Source organism: Chaetomium strumarium, assembly GCF_033439665.1.
Source record: "Chaetomium strumarium strain CBS 333.67 chromosome Unknown B0T15scaffold_4, whole genome shotgun sequence".
Classification (NCBI taxonomy): domain Eukaryota; kingdom Fungi; phylum Ascomycota; class Sordariomycetes; order Sordariales; family Chaetomiaceae; genus Chaetomium; species Chaetomium strumarium.
The window spans coordinates 3,587,084-3,601,768 of NW_026944432.1; the positions used below are offsets into that span (position 1 = coordinate 3,587,084).

Consider the following 14,685-nt stretch of genomic DNA (forward strand, 5'->3'; position numbering starts at 1 on the left):
GCAAACAGTCACCCCCTGGGGTGCCAAATCTTTGCCAAGGGTCAAGCGGCTCGAGCTTTGGGTTTGCGGGTGGGCAGCAACCGAGCAAGGAGACGATCTATCGTCATGGGCAGACAACGTGAGAAGTTTGTAAAACCAGCCTGCTGCCTGCTTACTTCCTCGCCTGCAATCCAGAGGCAGATTTAACTCCTCGCCAAGGACATTGCCAGTTCTGCACGGATGTAGGCGAGTTTTATGCTCTTCCCTGGGTGTCCGTTCTCTCCGTGGTTCCCCCACCTTTGTGCTTCGAGTCTGATCATACATGCTGACATTGGGACAGTACTATTACTCCTCGCACCGCCCGAATCGAATGGTACACAAATTCGAGACGCTTGCAGCAATACTCTGACGAACGCACACATCGTCCTCCAATACCCTGTTCCTTCCCCGCCCTGACGGCGCCGCCACATGAAGCCCTTGCAACGCGCGCGATAGACACACATTCCGACCCCCCCGCCTGGGTTACGGCACCCCACCGTCAAGATGCTGGAGGGCTTGGTCGCGGGGCTGTTGAACCGCTTCTTGGGCATGTATGTCAAGAACTTTGACCCAACACAGCTCAAGGTCGGCATCTGGTCCGGAGATGTCAAGCTCAGCAATCTGGAGCTGCGTCGTGAGGCTCTCGACCAGCTTAAGCTCCCCATCAACGTCGTGGAGGGGCACCTAGGGCACCTTACATTGGTCATCCCATGGTCCAACCTCCGCGGCGCCCCTGTCAAGGTCTTCATCGAGGATGTCTTCCTGCTCGCGTCGCCCAAGGAGGAGGCCGAATACAATGAAGAGGAGGAGGAGCGCCGGAAGCAGAGGATCAAGATGGAAAAGCTCGACTCAGCTGAGCTGCTGAAGGAAAGAACGCAGATGGGTCTCAGTCAGGAGGAGCAGAAACGCACCCAGAGCTTTACCGAGAGCCTCGTCACCAAAATCGTCGACAATCTGCAAGTCAGCGTCAAGAATATCCACATCCGCTATGAAGATGCCATCTCCGCGCCGGGCCATCCATTCGCGTTGGGCGTTACGCTTGAAGAGTTCAGCGCTGTCAGCACTGACGGGGAGTGGAAGCCAACATTCATCCAAGACTCCTCCAAGACCACGCACAAGCTGGCCACTTTGGAGTCTCTGGCGGTCTACTGGAACACGGATACAAAGCTAATGGGCCCCGGCCGAGAGGCGCGAACGCCGGGCGTCGAGGCCACCCCGCACGACGAAATGCTGCAGAACCTCAAGTTCATGATCGCGAGAGGCGAAACTGCCGACTCTGCGGGTCATCAGTTCATTCTGAAGCCCGTTTCGGGCCAGGCAAAGCTCGAGCTCGACAAGACGGGGAGTCCACAAGTCCCTAAGTTCAAGGCTAACCTGCTCTTTGACGAGATCGGCCTAGTGCTGGACGACCAGCAGTATCGTGACGCTCTGATGATGGTTGACCTCTTCCACTACTTTATCCGCCACCAGGAATACAAGAAGTACCAGCCCAAGGGTGTCACGCCGAAGGAGGACCCGCGTGCCTGGCTGAGGTTTGCGGGCGATGCCATCCTGGGCAAGATCCACGAGCGGAACCGCCGGTGGTCATGGGACTACTTCCGAGAACGCAGAGATGACAGGCTCCGCTACATTGAGCTATTCAAGAAGACAAAACAGAGCCAGCAATTGACGCCGGAAGAGAGCGACGACCTGAACAGGTTAGAGTGGAAGCTCAGCTACGAGGATCTCCGCTTCTGGCGCTCCCTGGCCCGCAACCAGCTCAAGAAAGAGAATGCCGAAGCGCTCAAGAACCGCCCGCCACCGCAGCAGCAGCATCAACAGCAGGGTTGGTTGTCCTGGGTGTGGGGCGCGAAACCGCAGCAGCATGAGGTAAAGGACGAAACAGAGAACACTGAGATGACAGAGGAGCAACGGAGAGAGCTCTACGAGGTTATCGACTGGGATGAGAAGACAGCGCTCGCTGCAGAGGTTGACGTGCCAAGAGACAGTGTCAAGATGCAGATCGAGACATCCCTGAGCACCGGCAGCTTCACCCTCAAACAGGGCCCGCAGGGCGCCACCCGGGAACTCATCAGCCTCCACTTCGATGTCTTCAAGGCAAAGGGCCTCAAGCGGCCCGATTCCTTCTTGGTCGACCTGAGCCTGGGCGGCCTTCGAGTCAATGATGGCACGACTCCAAGAAGCCTGTACAAGGAGATCGTCAGAGTCAAGGACGCATCAACAGGGAGCACACAAAAGCGACTGTCCATCGTGGACCTCGAGAAGATCAGCGACGAGGCCTTCTTCCAATTCCAGCTGGAGCAAAACCCCCTGGATGAGCAGGGTGATATTGCTGTGACTGCCAAACTGAGGCCTCTGGAGATCATCTGGAATCCAAATGTCGTCATCGGCGTTGTGGACTTCTTCAGGCCCCCAGAGCGCCACATGGAATCCATCAATGCTCTCATGGAGACAGCGAGCGCGACGGTTGAAGGCCTTCGTGAGCAGACAAGAGCCGGGCTGCAGTTCGCACTCGAGGAGCACAAGACCGTCAACGCCAAGTTGGACCTTCAGGCCCCTCTTATCATCGTCCCAGAAACCATCGCGAGCGACAGGTCGCCATGCCTGATTCTCGATGCGGGTCACATCAGCGTCACAAGCGAGCTTGTTGACAAGGAGACCAGCAAGGACATCCAGTCCAAGCAGTCGCAGGCATACACCGACGAAGATCTTAAACGGCTGGAGTCGCTGATGTACGACCGTTTCCTCGTCAAGTTGACTTCGACCCAGCTTCTAATTGGGCCGTCCGTGGAAGAAACTAAGCAACAGCTGGTGGAAAAGGACGATAACGTCATGTTCCATGTCGTTGACAAGATCAACGTCGACTTTGTTGTCGAGGCATCGATTCTCCCCCGAGCCCCGAATCTCACCAAATTCAGGATATCTGGACACATGCCTGTTCTTCATGCAATTGCATCCGATTCCAAATACAAGACATTGATGCGGATTATCGATGCCGCCATCCCCAAGCTTGACAGCGACGAGCAGTCGCGGCCCCCACAGCACGACACACCCACTAAGAGACCACGACTTGCGAGCAGCGCATCGTCTCGGCCGAGGAGGGGCACCGAGGCTAGGCTATCGTCGCAGTTCCTGTCATTCCCAGCCCAGCAGGAGGCCATCGTCATCGATGACGACCTCGATGACGACGACGATGACAGGTTCGAGGATGCCAAGGATGGCTCGTCCGACGAGCAGCTGAGGATACAGCAGCGAATTGTCGAGTTCAAGTTCACGGTGGACCAACTCAAGGGCTCTCTGTACCGCAGCGATCCCGATAGGAGAAGTCCCGACCAGCTGCTTGTGGAGCTCGTTGCCGAGCACTTCGGTGTCGAGTTCCATCTCCGGCCGTATGACATGGGCGCCGAGGTTTCGCTAGGCTCGGTCACCATGGATGACTTCGTGGAGAACCCGCCGGCCGAGTTCAAGTCGATCGTGTCTTCCGGTGATGTCGACGATCGCCGAGAGGCAAGAGATCTCGTGCTGGTCAAGTTTGTGCGGGTCAAGAAAGAATCGCCGGAGTTCATGACCGTCTACGAAGGAATTGAGACCAATGTTGATGTCGCCATCTCTACCATCAACTTGGTAGTGACGCGCAAAACGCTGCTCACACTTCTTGACTTTATCCTCGTCACGTTCACTAACAACCAACCTTCCGATGGAACGGCCCAAAAGGCCATCTCGGACGACGAGTCCCAGGACGACGCCGAGGCGGAAGAGCAATCCCCTTCTCCAGGCGAGCAGCCTGAAACCGGCGCCATCAGAGTGAAGGTGGACCTCAAGAGTATCCGTCTGATCCTGAATAACGACGGTATCAGGCTGGCCACCTTGTCCTTCAACCATGCCGATGTTGGCGTCTTCATCCTCGGCCGATCGATGCGGGTCTCGACAAAGCTCGGGGATTTGAGCCTTGTGGACGACGTTAATCTCGGTGTCTCGGAAGACTCCAGCCTGCGTCAGCTCGTTACGATCCAAGGCAAGGAACTTGCTGACTTCCGCTACGAGACGTTTGATCCTTCGAAGTTTGAGCAGTATCCGGGCTATGATTCATCCATCTATCTCCGAGCCGGCTCCGTCAAGGTGAACTTTGTCGAAGAGCCTTTCCGCAAGATTGTGGCTTTCCTCGTCAAATTCGGCAAAATGCAGGCCATTTACAATGCCGCACGACAAGCCGCTGCCAACCAGGCCAACCAGTTTCAGCAGAGCCAGAACCGGATCAAGTTCGACGTCATCGTCAAGACTCCAATCGTCGTTTTCCCCCGCGCGCTCGTCCCGGGGAGGCCGAAGCGGGATGTCGTCACGGCGTATCTCGGAGAGATCTACGCCCAGAACAAGTTCGCGCCACTGGATGACTCAAAGGACTCGGACATAGCCATGAAACTCTCAGCTGGCATTCGCAACATCAGACTGACTTCCAACTTCCATTACACCGGTGACCGCGAGGAGGAGCTGGAACTCATCGACCGTGTCGACCTGGGGTTCAATATCACATATGCCGAGCACAAGGACAACGTCAAGCGGCCAGAACTGGAGATCCAAGGCTCCATGACAGACTTCAACCTGCGCATCACCCCGTACCAGCTCAGTGCACTCCTCGAGATTTCTAGATCAGCGCCGGCCGCCTTTGCCGGGGATTCTGAGCAGCACACGGCCGAGGCTGAGCGGGATGTTGACGGCGCCACTCTCCAACGTGCTAGAACCATGCCCGGTTACGGCGGCGGAAACACGAACGAGAAGCTCATCGACATGAGCCCTGAACTCGGAACCCACGGGGAGGCCTGGACGAAATTGGACCTCATCTTCACCGTCAACGAGATCGGCCTGGAGTTGATCAACGCTCCAGAGGATGCTCCTGTCGGTGACCTCGTTGCAGCCAGTCTGTCAAAGTTCAGCCTCAACTCCAGTCGTCTCAAGACACGGATGGACTCCAACGGCAGCCTTGAGGCCGAGTTTGTCATCCAGGCTTTAACTATTTACGACACGCGGCATCGCGAGACCAACAAATTCCGACGCATCATGACGAGTAGCAACACAGACGTTGAGCAGCTTATGGCTAGCATCACCATGTCCGGCGGCAAAGAGAGAAACGTCATCACCGTGGTTGCGATTGATAGCCCCCGCTTCATCTTTGCCCTGGATTACGTCTTTGCTATCCAGAAATTCGTCACAGTCGGCACCCAGATAAACGAGTCGGGATTTCCTGAGAAGAGTCCGCTGGAGAGTCCGGAGGAGATGAGCGATAGCGAGTCTGTGCACGCCCAACTCTCTTCAAGGCGCTCCGGGAGCAGCAGCGGTCGGGCGACCCAGCCCAACAATCAGCAGCAGGAGTCGAAGGCGGATGAGCCAAGAATGACATTTGCGTATCGGGTCAACGTAGTCGATGCTCAAGTCATCTTGATCGCCAATCCGCTGAGTGCGAGCTCGGAAGCGATCGTCTTAGGAACGAAGCAGGTTGTTTTGTCGCAGCAGCACGCCCTTACCTTCACGATTTCGCAGTGCGGAATGTTTCTGTGCCGCATGGATCGCTTCGACGACACCCGACTGAGGATCATTGACGACTTCTCGGTGCAGGTATCCATGGACACTTCACAACCGTCAGTGACCAAAATTCATGCTGACATTGAGCCCCTCATCCTGCGTTTGTCGCTGCGAGACATCCTTCTTGTTATGCAGACCGTCGCCAAGGCCTCTGAGTTGTCAGGGGCCCAGTCTGTCGACGCGGTCGCAAAGGCGTCGGATCGGAAGGCTAAGCAACTCAAGGCAGCCGGCTTGAAGCAGAGGACCGCGAGTGGCAAGGGAACGTCGACGGTGGCCGCGCGCACGAGGCGAACGAGCAATAGCGCGGGAAGCGCCTTGCAGGTGGGAGGAGTCCCCCCGCCGCCTCACGATATTGTCAAGCCACCTGCGAGGCACGAGGAGCTCACTCTCACGGTGGACGGGGTCCGGGTTGTGCTTCTCGGTGACATCCATGAACTTCCCATCCTCGACATGAGCGTCAAGAACTTTACGGCCAATGCCGAAAACTGGTCTTCTAATTTGAAGGCCGAAACGGCGATCGAGATGTACACCAACGTCTACAACTTCGCCAAGTCCGCGTGGGAGCCTCTCATCGAACCCTGGCAAGTCGGCTTCGGGGTGGCTCGAGATCAGAGGACCGGCATTCTGTCGGTTGACGTGTCGTCCAAGCGCAACTTCGACGTGACCATCACAACTGCCAGCATCGCCCTCTTCTCCAAATCCTTCGCCTTCCTCTCTCAGGACCAAGATGTGCTCTCCAAGCCTCGCGGTGTTGAGGCTCCCTACCGGCTTCGGAACTACACCGGCTTCGACGTTGTCCTCCAGGCAAAGAAACAAAGCAGCAATGAACCCATCTCCCTGCATCTTGCCGATGGAGAGGAGGTTCCATGGAGCTTTGAGGACTGGGAGAAGATGAGAGAGAGCCTGCTCACCGAGAGCAGCAGCGCGAACAGCGTGTCGGTCCAGCTCGAGGGCAGTGGCTTCGACATGGTTAAGAACATCCGGCTCACCCGAGAAGGCGAATTCCTCTACGCGCTCAAGCCCAAGGCCGACCAAGTCTTGCACAAGTTGCTCGTTGAGATCAAGCTCGGCACCGACAACGTCAAGTATGTCACGCTGCGTAGCCCACTCCTGGTGGAGAACGAGACCGATCTCCCGGTCGAGCTCGGCGTGTACGATGCACGCGAAGGCCATCTACTCAAGATTGAGAAGATTGCGCCTGGTGAGAGCCGGCCGGCTCCGGTCGGCGCCGCATACCTGAAGAGCTTGCTCGTCCGCCCCGACCCCGGCTTTGGCTACGGGTGGAGCACCGACGTGCTGTGGTGGAAGGATCTGCTGAAGCGGCCGACGAAGACCTTGGTCTGCAAAGGGGAAAACAGCGAGCCATTCTACATCCAGATGTCGGCTCGGTGGGACAGAGCCAACCCCACGACGAGGTAAGCCATGTTCCATGAGTTCTGTGGTGACACGTGAGAGCAGCTGACCGTAAGCAACAGGAATTATCCGTACATGCGAGTGAAGCTCTCCGCGCCCGTCACTCTGGAGAACCTATTGCCGTATGACTTCAAGTACCGGATCTACGATAAGAACACCAAAAGGGATTGGTCAAACTTCCTGCGCAAGGGAGGTGTCAGCCCCGTGCATGTCGTTGAGCTGTCCCACCTCCTGCTCTTGAGCGTCGACATGCAAGACACCACGTTCAAGACAAGCGAGTTTGCCATCATCAACGCCGGCTCGACAGAGGACTTCAAGAAGGAAACCCACCTTGTGTGCAGAGACGACGCCGGAATGGCTTTGAACCTCAGGCTGCACTACTTCCGAATCCCGGACGGCGGCGGCGCGTTCAAGGTGAAGGTCTACAGCCCATATGTCGTCCTTAACAAGACCGGGTTGGACGTGAGTGTCCGCTACAAGGGCTTCATGCAACACGCGAAGGCGGCGGCGGCAAGCCAGTCGCTCATCGACCTCGGCGACGGAAACGAGGCCAAGGCACGGCCAATGATGTTCTCGTTCAACAGCGATGACCACAGGAACCGAGCAGTTTTGAGGGCTGGTACTTCCGAGTGGAGCAAACCGCAAAGCTTCGACGCCATCGGCAGCACCACCGAAGTAGTCCTCCAAACTGCGGGCAAGAACGCAGAGACTCACCTCGGCATTACCGTGGATTCAGGACGGGGCAAATACAAGATGATCAAGACGGTGACTCTCGCTCCGAGATATGTGATCCAGAACAAGCTCGGCGAGGACATCAACATCCGCGAACCAAGCTCCTCGAGCTTGATGACGCTCAAGGCTGGGTCGTTGCAGCCGCTTCACTACCTCCAGAGAGGTGCAGTCAAGCAACTGTGCCTCTGCTACCCCGGCGTCGACAACCAGTGGACCGCCCCATTCAACATCTCGGACCTGGGCGTCACGCACCTCAAGATTGCCAGGGCAGGCCAGCGTCAGAGACTTATCCGGGTGGAGATTCTGATGGAAGATGCTACCATCTTCCTCAACCTCAGCATGGAACAGAGAAACTGGCCATTCTCCATGCGCAACGAGAGCGACACCGAGTTCACCTTCTATCAGGTCAACCCCACTATCGATGAGGATGGAATCGAGGACCGCTCGGGATGGCGCCCGGTCCGGTACCGCCTCCCGCCACGGAGTATCATGCCGTATGCGTGGGACTTCCCAGCTGCCAAGTACAAGGAAGTGTGCATCAGCGCGTACAACAAGGAGCGGCATGTGAAGCTAGCCGAGATCGGAAACTTAATGCCCATGAAGTTCATCGGCACAAACGGCCAGACCAAGATCATCGACATCAACGTGACTGCTGACGGGCCAACGCAGACCCTCATACTGTCCAATTTCAAGCAGTCTAAGAGTCTGTACCGGCAGCGATCCAATGCAGGCTCGGCCAGCAGCCGCGAAGGCTTCGAAGCGAAAGAGCTTGACACACACACCACGTTCAGGGCGCAGCTGCGCCTGTCCGGGATCGGCGTGTCGCTCATCAACTCCCAGCTGAAAGAACTGGCCTACATTACCTTCAGGGATGTTCAGCTCCGGTACAGCGATTCGCCCCTGTATCAAACCGTGAGCCTGGCGGTGAAGTGGATCCAGATCGACAACCAGCTCTATGGCGGCATCTTCCCCATGATTCTCTACCCTAGCGTGGTTCCAAAGAGGGCCCAGGAGGTCGAGGCACATCCATCACTGCACGCCATGGTGACCCGTGTCAAGGACGACTCGTACGGTGTCGAGTACATCAAGTACGCCACTGTCCTTCTGCAGGAAATGACGGTGGAGCTCGATGAGGATTTCATCTACGCAGTCTTGGAGTTCTCCAAGATTCCCGGTGCTTCTTGGTCGTCGACGGACGAGAAGGACAAGCTGTGTGACGACAACATCGACATACCGCAGCCGAAGCAGCAGCAGTCGGGTAGAGATATCTACTTCGAGGTCCTCAACATCCAACCGATGCAGCTGGACCTCTCGTTTGTTCGGACAGAGAGAGTCAACGTGGAGGACAAGACATCGTCCAAGAACCCCGTCATGTTCTTCTTCAATGTCATGACCATGGCCCTGGGCAACATCAACGATGCGCCCGTGCGGTTCAACGCGCTGATGCTCGAGAACGTGCGCGTCTCGATCCCGGTCCTTATCCAGAACATCTCCAACCACTACAGCCAGGAAGCGCTGTACCAGATTCACAAGATCCTGGGCAGTGCCGACTTCCTCGGCAACCCAGTGGGGCTCTTCAACAACATCAGCTCAGGCTTCGCCGACATCTTCTACGAGCCGTACCAGGGTCTCATCATGTCCGACAAGCCCGAAGACTTCGGCCTCGGTCTCGCCCGCGGAGCAGGATCCTTCTTCAAGAAGTCTGTCTACGGCTTCACCGACTCCATCTCCAAAGTCACGGGCAGCTTCGCCAAGGGCCTCGCCGCGGCAACCATGGACAAGCAATTCCAGGACCGCCGGCGCATCACGCGCGCCCGCAACCGGCCCAAGCACGCCCTCTTCGGCGTCACGGCCGGCGCCAACAGCCTCTTCACCTCGGTTGCCTCGGGCGTGGGCGGCCTGGCGCGCAAGCCGCTCGAGGGCGCCGAGCAGGAGGGCGCCCTGGGCTTCTTTAAGGGCATCGGCAAGGGCGTGGTGGGACTCGCGACGAAGCCGGCCATCGGCGTGCTCGACTTCGCCTCCAACGTCTCCGAGGGCGTCCGCAACACGACCACCGTCTTCGACGGCACCGAGCTCGACCGCGTCCGCCTACCGCGCTACATCCCCGCCGACGGCGTCGTCCGCCCCTACAACCAGCGGGAGGCCCTCGGCCAGAGCTGGCTCAAGCAGGTCGACAACGGGAAGTATTTTGACGAGCAGTACATTGCGCACCTGGAGCTGCCCACCGAGGACATGGTGGTCATGGTGACGTATGCGCGCATCCTGCTGGTGCGCAGCAGGCGCCTGCAGACGGAGTGGGACGTCCCGCTCAAGGATGTCCAGACCATTGCCAAGGAGCGCACGGGGCTGAGCCTGACGCTGCGTGGCGGGACGAATGGTCCGTTTATACCCATCGGTGAGGAGAGTGGGAGGACGTTTATCTATCGCATGGTGGCGGTTGCGGTGGATGAGTTTAATCGGAGGTTTAAGGGGTTGGAGTAGGCGGTTCTGAGCCAGGTGTAGGGGAGCCTGGGGAGGAGGAGACGGGGGAGAGAAAGATTGCGTGGAGAGAACCTGAAAGGGTCGAGGGTGGAGGAAGGTGACGAGATATAATGCGTGATACGGTCTGCATGATATAACGTTATGATTGAGGAGGAACGCTGAAGCTTTCCATTGAGTTTGTTTTGTTTGTTTTTGGTGCGGTCCAGTCTGCTGTGATTTCGGCGTGGGCAATGTAATGGCGAAGCGTGGAAGATGACGATATGCTCGAGTTATTGTTGTTTGGTGAGAAATGAATTGATTCATTGTGGCGTAACATTATTTACGTCTTGGGAGACACCCAACCGAGGGCCGTATGTCCGTGATGCGCGTGATCTGGATTTCATCCGCTCTGCGAGAGGCCTGAAAGTTGAAACATGGAATCGCATGGTGTCGACAAGGTGCCAACCAAAGTGCCAAGGTCAACGTCGGATGTTTGTTGCGGCTTGGCAGGGTAATGGCCCGCAAAATGGGGTCCACGTGATTCTGTCAAAAGTGTTGTCAATTCTGTCGTCTGATATTGCAGCTTTGCCCCTGATTTTTCGTCTCGTCCTAGGAGCCTACACTATAGTGTACTAGCTCAAGCACGATCCGATTGTGAACATCTCATGATGGGAAAGTTCCAAGATCTCCATAAAAGGCTGTGCTGTGGTGGTGGTGTCACAGCCTGTTTCCGATTAAGCTTAAAAATGCTTAGCGCTCCTACCCTGACCAGGGGTTGTGGGCTTGTGACCTGGGGGCTGCCTCACCTTTCGTCTCAAGTTCAAGGTTTCGAGGCACGCGAATTGTCGCACCTCTTGGCGGCGACCAATCATCACCAGCGGCCCACCCCTGTGTAAGATCTCCAGACTTGCTCCCTTTCCAAGTTCCGCGATCCGCATCCTGTGGTTCATGGCGCTTGTTGCGGGCCTTTGGCCAGAAGCTGGCCAATGTTTTCTTTCAAGTTGATCCTTCCCTTCTCTCTTCCCATGTCTGATAGTTCCTCATTCTGAACTGCTTCTCTTTCACGGTCTCGGGGAGGACGCTCGTTGTTGGGCAAAGAGAGTGCTGGTCGCCAAGCCGCAGTCCCGTTCACTTCGACACTGACTCGTACTTTTTCTACGACGTTCGTTTAATATTGCGTGTTGTAATACGCCAATCTATTTCTCGAGTCGCTGGTCAGACCTGTTCTTTACGCAAGTTTTATCGAAACCTGTTGGTCGGCTGGCTGCCTGCGTCATCAACAACAAAACCACCTCATCCCGCGTAAGAAAAACCACAAACGGACCCTTTCGACCTTTCAAACCGAACAGTCCCATCCACAAAACCGTCAAAATGGGCCAGAACCTCTCGCTCTCGGAAAAGTTCGCCGACACCTCCAAGGCGACCCTCGCGCCCTGGGACCGCACCAGCGACACGATCCTCGGCATCCTCTGGGCCTGCTCGCTCTACGGCATCGGCATGATCTGGTGTGCCGTCGCGCTGCTGCGCCGCTGGGCGGGGAGAGACGGCGAGCGGGGCGTCAACCTGTTCGGCATCCTCGCCGCCTTTCTGATGTCGGCCGGGTGGCCTGTGATATTGTTATACTTTGCCATGAACGATCGGTAATTGGGAGGGTGGGATGATGTGGGTGAGGCTGGGCGGCGGGATAGTTTTGAGTGTTGGACATACTCGAAGTATCGTGACTCGGACTATGGGTTGTGAATCATAGTTCTTGTGTATGTTGGGAGGGAGACCTCAGGGGATGCTCGCGATTGTCAACCCGGTCTGGCGCGAGGGAGACGTAAGGCGTGTTGCTTTACATCATGAGTATATTGAAGCCGGTGGGAGTCCCGCGGGACCCAAACAAGGCGTCTTTGAGCTGGTGGTATACAGGCACCCATCGGAGGCATTTTTCTGTTTATAGTTTGTGCACTACATACCAACCTGCCTTGGTCAGCCCACTGTATTCCTCTACTGGCTGCTGAACCGCTGATGGTGCAGCAAGCTAAGGCCACAAGTTTGCGTATCATTATATACTACTTCCAGGTTATTCCAAGATACCAAGCTCCTAGTACAGTAGCTTAACCCGAGCTTTGTCTCTCGAGCACCATCGATCCGCCGCCACATATGCAGCATCAACAAGACGGTATCACCTGAGCTGGTGCTGGAAGGCAGGGCCTATTCCGCTGAGTTCGGAATGAAGTGGCTACCTAGGTATCTCCCGCCTCTTTAAACAGAAGAGATACGCGTGCCAATTAGAAGTTTAGAACCATACACGATCCCTCAAGGCGTTACAGCTTGAAAATCCAACCCAGTTTGGAGGAACGGTAGACGAATGGAGCATCGACAGAGAGTTGGAGGGTATCTAGTACCTTTATTTCAACTGCATCACTGTCGGGCAAGCCTCGAGGCCTGGATCCAATTATGGTTTGTGGTTTCCTGTTTTGTTTGGTCGGAACTCGGATCGAATCTGGGCTGGGCTCCGGAAAAATTGGCTCGTAGTCGCTACTCAACGCTAATACAAGTTGCCGTCTTTGTAATGGTATCGCTCATGTAGCATGCATGATTCTCTACGTTACTGAGTTGAAGAGGGAATTTGATTGATTGAAAATTTGACTCCCAGATCGCAGCCGCTCGCCCCATGCTCTTCGGGTTGCCCCGACTGATTGGCTATCGGATTCGGGTCTCATGTACCTCAGAACTGCGCTTTCTTCCTGACCCGTGAGCAACTCAATCCTTTTTCGTCGTACCAACCATTGTGTACAACCGATTTACCGCAACCATACTAGCTCATTCTAACCCTTTCGTTTTCCCCTACGGAGTACATTGCAATGGAGCCAGATCGCAAAATCGAGGACTTCAAACGCCAATCCGTTGAATGTCTTGATGGCGTGTATGAAGAAATTGAAAGCTTTGCCGACGATGTCTATATCCTGAGCGACGAGCACCTGCAAGCGCTCAACATACGGAACCTTGCGCCGCTCGACGTGGAGGAACATTCTGTCGATTTTGGCCCGCGGTTCTTCTACCCTCGTTTCACACTCGAACAAGCACAGCAAAAGACGGTCGAATTCGTCGCCGAACGTGGAGCGTCTGGTGGCCTCCCCGCCTGGCCAAAGAGATGCCGGCGGGGCTCTTCTCTTACATTAGTTTTTCTGAACGTCTCCAAGATCTCGAAGGCCGCAACCGCTATGACCCAGAGGACCGGCATCCGCTTTGCTGTCCCATGACACATGCCGCTTTCAGACTGGAATGGTTCTTGGAGATGACAGGGATGGGATGTTGTCATCCCGACGAAGTAACATGCCCGGCGGTCTGGCATGGCTTGGGCTGGGATTGCCTACAGTACGTCCTCCCATCCCGCATTCGCGAGTCAAAGAACGGCTCTCGTGCGGTAACCTCCCCGCTAAATAAACAGCACGTGCAACTTGGTTCCCCCTGGATGCAACCATCCAATTCGTAACCCGCGCGGTACGCTTGTCGGAGATCCCCCGCGCCCGTATAGCTTCCATGTTAGCATGGTCTTCCTCATTCAGGATCCCTCAGCGGATAAGCCACACATTGGAGCCACGGTTCTGGACAGCACCGAGTCGGGTGAGCAAGATGCCTTGCGGAGCGAGGTGGCCGCTGCCATTTGGCTCCTGAAGCAACAATTCCGTCGAGGTGACTTTCGCCAACACCATACTTTGCCCGTGAGCCCTTCCCTTTCCTGGTGAAACCCCTCCCTCCATTGGCTCCGCTCAACTGGCAATACATAGGCTCTCGTGTTTTCTTTTCAACATGATCAGTTCGGCCGGATCACGCAGTTCCACTTCAATGGCCAATCCCTCATGTTGCGTCAGTCCCGGCTTCTCAACTTCCGAAGCGACGAACCAACAACCGATGCGTACCACATGCTTCGGTGGATAGCCAACCAGCCAATGGGCGAGACGAGGTTTCTCAAACCTGGAGCGAACATGGTGAAGGAGCCTGAAGTCGATACGGACAAGCCAGATGGGAGATTGCCTGCTAACGTGCCCTCATCTGATATCCAATGTCCTGGTGTCTAGCAAGTGAATCTCGGTCTGCTTGTCGAGCCACAGGGACCACTGACGCTCCTTGCCGAACCCGGGAGACTGGGCCACCGCGAATACCGCGAGGGCAAATGTGGCCGACATTTTTTGATCAGGCTGACGCGCTTCCTGCATATCAGTAGAGGAGAATTCAAAGTTGTGTCGGACACAGGGCAGCATGGTCCTCGATGATATGAGGTTGGTGTTGGCATCGGACCGTAGTGCGGCAGCTTGAAACGTGTGGCTGCTGGATCCGTTGCTACCCAAACCGGGCTGCCGCGTCTGCTGGTCCCTGATAGTCACCACTGCGGCGCCACATGCGCCTGGTTGTGACATCACCAAGGCGGCGTCATTGTCCGCTCACCACCCCGACAGAGACGATGCGGCCGCGTGGCGTAGGGGTTCCATGCCAAAA

At 56.2% G+C, this 14,685-nt stretch overlaps 3 protein-coding genes across 3 annotated transcripts; all 3 read left to right on the forward strand.

The window, feature by feature from the left end:
* The first annotated feature begins 93 nt into the window (after positions 1-93).
* B0T15DRAFT_503126 (uncharacterized protein) lies at positions 94-10,644 on the forward strand. Its single transcript, XM_062867461.1, has 3 exons — positions 94-250; positions 320-7,010; positions 7,071-10,644. Exons 2-3 carry the CDS (start codon positions 523-525, stop codon positions 10,219-10,221), a joined length of 9,639 nt encoding a protein of 3,212 aa, XP_062721924.1. The 5' UTR covers positions 94-250; positions 320-522; the 3' UTR covers positions 10,222-10,644.
* A 758-nt stretch (positions 10,645-11,402) lies between these two features.
* On the forward strand, positions 11,403-11,942 carry B0T15DRAFT_219089 (uncharacterized protein). Its single transcript, XM_062862787.1, has one exon. The coding sequence runs from the start codon at positions 11,572-11,574 to the stop codon at positions 11,842-11,844; it is 273 nt and encodes a 90-aa protein (XP_062721925.1). The 5' UTR covers positions 11,403-11,571; the 3' UTR covers positions 11,845-11,942.
* Positions 11,943-12,808: 866 nt separating this feature from the next.
* B0T15DRAFT_567852 (uncharacterized protein) lies at positions 12,809-14,267 on the forward strand (the record flags this gene model as incomplete). The annotated part of the gene is made up of 4 exons (XM_062870738.1): positions 12,809-13,367; positions 13,421-13,563; positions 13,637-13,910; positions 13,977-14,267. The coding sequence occupies exons 1-4, from the start codon at positions 13,050-13,052 to the stop codon at positions 14,265-14,267; spliced, it is 1,026 nt and encodes a 341-aa protein (XP_062721926.1). The 5' UTR covers positions 12,809-13,049.
* Between the last annotated feature and the right edge of the window lie 418 nt (positions 14,268-14,685).

Bases quoted from the DNA above. Each gene is read 5' to 3' on its own strand.
- B0T15DRAFT_503126 (XM_062867461.1), top strand. From the start codon at position 523: ATGCTGGAGGGCTTGGTCGCGGGGCTGTTGAACCGCTTCTTGGGCATG. The intron at 7,011-7,070 runs GTAAGCCATGTT...CGTAAGCAACAG, and splicing joins AGAGCCAACCCCACGACGAG to GAATTATCCGTACATGCGAG.
- B0T15DRAFT_219089 (XM_062862787.1), top strand. From the start codon at position 11,572: ATGGGCCAGAACCTCTCGCTCTCGGAAAAGTTCGCCGACACCTCCAAG.